This window comes from Lipotes vexillifer, unplaced genomic scaffold (assembly GCF_000442215.2).
Source record: "Lipotes vexillifer unplaced genomic scaffold, Lipotes_vexillifer_v1.1 scaffold621, whole genome shotgun sequence".
Taxonomy (NCBI): Eukaryota; Metazoa; Chordata; class Mammalia; order Artiodactyla; family Lipotidae; genus Lipotes; species Lipotes vexillifer.
The window spans coordinates 189,919-196,985 of record NW_006792411.1 but is presented as its reverse complement, the minus strand read 5'-3'; the positions used below and the strand labels follow the sequence as shown (position 1 = coordinate 196,985).

The following is a 7,067-nucleotide window of genomic DNA, read 5'->3' as shown; positions in this document are numbered from 1 at the left end:
GAAGATCCCACATGCTGCAGAGCGGCTGGGCCCGTGAGCCATGGCCGCTGAGCCTGCGAGTCCGGAGCCTGTGCCCCGCAACGGGAGAGGCCACAACAGGGAGAGGCCCGCGTATCGCAAAAAAAAAAAAAAAAATTCTCCTTAATACATAATAATAGCATACAGCATTATAATCTCAACTTATGTACTCTTCACTAAATCCTCAAAACTAACCTGTGAGATATATATTATTCTCTTTTCACATACAAGAAAATTAAAGCTCACAGGTACACCATATCTATAACACTGAGGGAAGAACCTTGGGTTTATTGAGTACTTGTATGTACTAGGACCTGTGCTAGTAACTTATCTAATCTTTTTTTTTTTTTTTTTTTTGTGGTACGCGGGCCTCTCACTGTCGTGGCCCCTCCCGTTGCGGAGCACAGGCTCCGGACGCGCAGGCTCAGTGGCCATGGCTCACGGCCCCAGCCGCTCTGCGGCATGTGGGATCTTCCCAGACCGGGGCACAAACCCGTGTTCCCTGCATCGGCAGGCGGACTCTCAACCACTGCGCCATCAGGGAAGCCCAACTTATCTAATCTTAATAAGACCCAAGGAAAGTGTCATGATTGCTTTACAGATAGTGATATGTAAGTTTAAAGACATTAAGAAGTTTGGACAAAGCAGTAGGCAATAGAGCTAAAACACAAATCCAGGTCTTATTTCAGAGTTATCTTCAAGGCACACATGCTTATTCTACTTGGGTTATTTATTTAGATATCCAATTTTTTTGATAAGAGGGATTATGCATCCATTTTCTACTGCATAACTGTCTCTCTACCATGTAGGCAAAGAATATTTTACTTCTTGATGATTATATTTTGAATATACTGCAGGAATACTAGACTTAGCTTCTACAAAAGCATGGTAACGTATAATTCTAAATTTCTAAGAAACCTCAAGTTTAGATCTTTTTCTTAGAAGATACATCCTGTTATTGACCCTACATGAATTTACCTGGCTCACATTTGACAATTATATTTGATTTTCATTATGCATTGCAGATCTCCCTATTGCCTGGTTCAGAAGTACTTAAGAAATGCTAGTTGAAGTTGTTAATGCTCTAAAATTAGGCTAAGTAAAATGTCTCCACAGAAGCCATGTATTTTTTACCATATACAAAGTCAAAATCACACTTCAGAGCTTGAAGCTTTCTTCAAAAGGTACCTAGTTCTACACAAGGTAAGTGTGGAACATCTTGTGACAGAAAGTAAGAAAATGTTCGAAGGATGGTGAATAAATGTCAAATGAACAGAGATGCTAGCCTGAAAGGGTTCCTAATGGCCAAATTTGGGCACCAAAATATAATGTAAGTAACAAACTATAACCTATTAAAGTTAGAAACCAGGAATCCAAACTGATAGAAATAATAAATGAATAAATTAAAAGTTTAATGAGGAATAAGGTATTTTCAGAGTCTTAAACTACCTGCCCACAAAATACTCATTATTTACAAAGGGGAAAAGAATAAATGTACAATTGGAGAAGCCTGGTTGAGACCATCTTAGTCAAGTGACCAAAGTGAACATCATTAGTGATGTAACAAATCAAATCATGTGCTTCCTGACAGGCGGCAACGAGAAAACCACAGATCAGCACATCAGCCCACCTGCAGCACTCAGAGCCAGACCTCTCAGCCAGCTGGGCCGGGACCAGCCCCGACAACCAGTACGCCTGCAGCAATCTTGGCCCAACCACAACAGGAGGGCACACACAGCCCACACAAAGAAGGAGGAGCACCTGGAGCAGCCGGCTCTGGTGACCAGGGAGAGGGTACCACCGGGCCCCACAGAACCCCTTTTACGTTAAGACCACTGTTTGAAGACAAGGAGATGTAGCTGATACACCTACTACATAGAAACAAACACAGAGAGTCAGACAAAATGAGGAGGCAAAGGAATACCTTCCAATTGAAAGAATCAGACAAAACCCCAGGAAGGAACTAAACAAAATGGAGATAAGCAACTTACCAGGTAAAGAGTTCAAAGTAAGTGATAAAAGATGCTCACCAAAATCGGGAGACAAATGGATGAACTCAGTGAGAACTTCAACAAAGAAATAGAAAATATAAAAAAGAACCAATCAGAACTGAAGAATACAATAACTGAAATGAAAAATATACTAGAGGGAATCAACAGCAGTCTAGAGGAAGCAAAGGAATGGATCAGCAATCTGGAAGACAGGGTAGTCGAAATAACCCAATTGGAACTACAAAAAGAAAAAAGTTTTTAAAAGATGAGGATAGCTTAAGGGACCTCTAAGACAACAACAAGCATACTAACATTTGCATTATTATAGGGGTCCCAGAAGGAGAAGAGAGAAAGAAAAGAGCACAGAATGTATTTGAAGCCATAATTGCTGAAAACTTCCCTACCCTCAGTATCAAAAAAAATATGAATAAAAAATAGGCAGAGGACCTGAATAGACATTTTTCTAAGGAAAACACACCGATGGCCAACAGACATATGAAAAGATGTTCAATATCACTAATCCTCAGGGAAATTCAAATCAAAACCACAGTGAGATATCACCTCATGTCTTTCAGAATGGCTATTATTAAATAGACAACAAATAAGTATTGGCAAGGACCTGGCAAAAAGGGAACCCTTGTGCACTGTTGGTGGGAATGTAAATTAGTGTGGCTGCTATCGAAAATAGTATGGAAGGTCCTCAAGAACTTAAAAATACTGGGTTGGGCAAAAAGTTTGTTTGGGTTTTTCCATAAGATTTTTTTTTTTTTTTGGGCAAAAAGCTCGTTTGGGTTTTTCCGTGGAGAAACCCGAACAAACTTTTTGGAGAACCCAACAGCACTACCATATGATCCAGCAATTCCACTTCTGGGTATTTACCCAAAGAAAACAAAAACACTAATTCAAAAAGATATATGCACCCCTATGTTCACTGCAACATCAATTACAATAGCCAAGATATGGAAGCTACCTAAGTGTCTCTCAATAGATCAATGAACAGAGTATGTAGTAAAAATACACACAATGGAATTACTCAGCCATTAAAAAAGAATGAAATCATGCTGTCTGCAATAACATGGGTGGACCTAGAAGGTATTATGCTAAGTGAAATAAGTCAGATAGAGAAAGACAAATACCATCTGATTTCACTTATATGTGGAATCTAGAAAACAAAACAGAAAGACTCACAGATACAGAGAACAAACTGGTGGTTGCCAGAGAGGAGGGGGATGGGGGCTGGATGAAATAGGTGAAGAAGATTAATAGGTACAAACTTCCAGTTATAAAATAAATAAGTCTCGGGGATATAATGTACAGCATGAGGAATATAGTCAATAATATTTTAATAACTTTGGTGACAGGTGGTTACTAGACTTATGTGATGATCAATTCATATATATATATATGTATAAATGTCAAATCATTGTTATACACCTGAAACTAATATTGTACGCCAACTGTACTTCAATTTAAAAAAAGATGATAAAAGTTCTTAAATATAAACAATACATTCCCCTTTATTATAACATTATTCCACGTAAAACCCAACTTCTGCTTTTGTTCTGTTTAGAACCATGTTAAATACAAAAATGAACAGGAGCAGGTGAGGATGTGCTCAGCTGCTGAGTTCATAAAGGCGTTGGTGGGGGGTAAGCATAGCTTCTGCAAACTCTCCTTGTATGGGTGAAACCCATGCTAACAAGTAGCAAAGTGCCAAGTAGCCTGTTCTTTGTTGAGTCATGCTGTGTATCCACTATTGAGAATCAACTTACCAAACTGCTAAACTGCTTGTCTTTCATGTGTAAGCAAATAAAGGCTTGTTCCACTTTTATGTATAATTTATTTTTATGATTAGTATACTACTAAGGATAAAAGGACAGGATAAAAGGACGATCCTCCAATTGCCATGGAGAGAGGACCATGTCTAATTTCCTGTTCTTTGTAGTACTTTATATTGTTACCATCATTTTCAGTAACAATAAAAGTGTTCCAATACTTAATTATCCCACCAATAAAACAGACACCCGCCCCCCCCAAAAAAAGACTTGCTTATTCAGAGTATTAAGCCACACAAAGATTTTACATCAAAGAAATGACATTACCTAGCAAACTTCATGTCACCATTAGATGGAAAGGCTTACCAGGTTCATTTCCTGAGTCAATTCTGAGAGGATTATTACTCCTATTATGCAGTGTTCCACAGTACCCTTTGGAGAAAAAAACAAGTTTAGCCTAAATGGAGACAAATGATTGGTTCTTAATGTGTAAACCAGGTAACATTTACAAGTAATTAAATACTGAAACATCACATTTTCTTAAAATAGATCTAATAAAATATATAGAAAAATCACTATGAGGTCCACAAATAAAAATAATGTCAAGCTCATGTTTTTGAAGGATAAATTTAGGTATAGAGTTTAATGGGAAAAAAGCTCACCTACCTTAGAACTGCATGATACTCTATAAAATGTTTTCAGCACGTAGGACTTAAAATAAACTAAACCTCAAAATACAGGAGTGTAGTTTAATCCTTTCCATAAGACCACGAATAAGAAAGAACAAAAAACAATTTTTAGCTCTGTAAATTTGCTTGAAGATAGATACATTCAGTAAATAATTAATAACTTAGGAATTTAAATCCCTCAACCTAATACCAGATAAGATCACTTAGGCCCTTTTAATATTATTTAATAGTGCATGTATATGCATTTACTAAGGATCTATAATGAAGGCTTGTGAGCTGCCCAATGCACTGAGTAAATACATGACTATCAATACAGTATGATGTTTTAATGTAATCAGCTTCCAATTTAATCTCGATAACTTCCTTCAAATCAAAATTCAGATTTTATATGCACATTACTAACATATTACTCAACTGCAAAATCATATTGGAAGTATGAAAATAAAAAAATCTAACATCCAATTACAGTATAATAATTTTAAAAAAGCAATACAGATGATACACTTTTCAAGCCTTAATTTTATAGCTGGTCATTCCTTCTAACTATCACAGAATTTCACTAACACTGCGTCACTAGGTGTAATTAAATTCAAATTATCTCAAAAAAAATAAAAGAAACATCCATAATATTTGCTTTTTTTTTTGACTGCACTGGGTCTTTGTTGCTGTGCACGGGCTTTCTCTAGCTGCGCCGAGCGGGGGCTACTCTTCGTTGTGGTGCGCGGGCTTTTCATTGCGGTGGCTTCTCTTGTTGTAGAGCATGGGCCCTAGGTGCGTGGGCTTCAGTAGTTGCGGCACGTGGGCTCAGTAGTTGCAGCACGTGGACTCTAGAGCACAGGCTCAGTAGTTGTGGTGCACAGGCTTAGTTGCTCCGTGGCATGTGGGATCTTCCCAGACCAGGGATCGAACCCATATCCCCTGCATTGGCAGGCAGATTCTTATCCACTGCCCCACCAGGGAAGTCCAATTTTTGCATTTTAATTCTTTATGGCCCTTTAGGACAATCGGAACTCTATGATAAACTACAGATTTCACATTACTGAAGCACCCATCTTCTGTGTAAACCAGGCCAATGCTCCTTAACATGTCGTTCCCTGACCAACTGTTAGTCCATGAATCTGCTGGTAGTCTGCAAATTCGATTCTAATCTGAGAATGGTTTGATACTGGTCCATGACAAAGGAGTTTGCACCAAAATATACAACAGATAAGTCACTAAGTTCACTGTTTAGTTCAGCTGGCATATTTTTCATAGCAAGTCTCTCTCGATGACGGAAGCACCACGTTGATTTACATTCTGACATAAACTCCTTATCTTGCTGTGAACCAGCAATCTGAATAGCACTGTCCTAGATGACAGTAGTATTTCCTGGGTATGTATGTAGAAAGGAGGCATGTAAATGTTAGAAGTATGGCAGCAATAAGGTTACAATAACAGAGAAAAGAAGAGATACAAAATTTCAGGCCATTAAAAATTTAACAAACTTAAAATAATTTTTAGTACAAAATTCACAGAAGCTGTTATTACCCAAAGGAACCATGTGGTACTATTTTGGAGTACTAAAACACTAAGTCAGTTTTCTTTCTCATGACTGAAGGTTAGGTTAAGTCATATACCCAGAAAGCAAGTGCTTTTTTTGTGATACTGTAATAAACTTTGAAGAGAAAACATTTTCTGTTTCTTCTGGTCTTCCAAAACTGACAAAAGCACACTAAAGCCCAACTTAAGCTCAACTTATCAGCCATTGAAAAGGGAGCTTGAGAAATGTTAGCCAACAACAATGATTTCATTTCATTCAGTTTTCAACCTTGATTTTATTTTAAAAGAACTCTGAAGTCTATTCTTGTTTACAGTGAGTGTGTGTGTGGATTCTTGATGAGCTGTGTACAATCTTAGTAAAGGACAAGAGAGGGGTGCTATTGTGTTAGTCAAAATTATATGCACAACTATAAAGTGAGAAACTCATGTGTCACTGAATAAACTATCCCTCTGTCCCACAGCAGATCTCCTCAGGGCTAAAAATACACTTATTCTTGTGATATTTTAGATAATCAAATATTTGTTAACCAGGATTTTAACAATATGAATAAAAGAGAAGCAGAATAGTCTAGTGTTTCATATTCTGAGGTTTCTAGCATTACAATGTATGACGGAGTTACATCTCACATAGGGATTAAATCTGACAGTTACTGTATAAGCAATAACATCTCAGCAAGTCCAAACAGCCCCCTAATTGCCAATAAACCAACACTGAACATCTATTAATCCAAACTGCCAGTTTTTCCTTGAGAACTGTAACAGATCACTGCTTCTTCAGCAGAGCACCAACTAAGGTACTTTTCTTGCGATTAGGGATAACATTTGCATGAAAAAGTATGTATCTTTAAATATCTGAATCATACTGAGCAGGGCGTGATGGTCATCCTAAGAGGCATATACAGGAACAGAAAAGAGCAGGTTTAAGTTTCCCGTATCACACCCCACAACATAAAATACTATGTGGAATGGCAAGTGGAATCACTGGCACGGTTTACATTAGTGTCCTCTTGCTTTTCTTTTTTTTCTTTTCTTTCTTTTTTCTTTTTTTTTCAGTC

The 7,067-nt window shown here is 37.6% G+C and overlaps 1 protein-coding gene across 1 annotated transcript in view; it reads right to left on the bottom strand.

Annotated features, from left to right (window-relative positions):
• Positions 1-7,067, bottom strand: part of RANBP17 (RAN binding protein 17) — a 317,091-nt gene that overhangs the window by 286,529 nt on the left and 23,495 nt on the right. Inside the window, exon 5 of the mRNA XM_007465527.1 lies at positions 4,151-4,216. Within this exon, the coding sequence (XP_007465589.1) occupies positions 4,151-4,216 (66 nt within the window). The remainder of the gene's footprint in view (positions 1-4,150; positions 4,217-7,067) is intronic.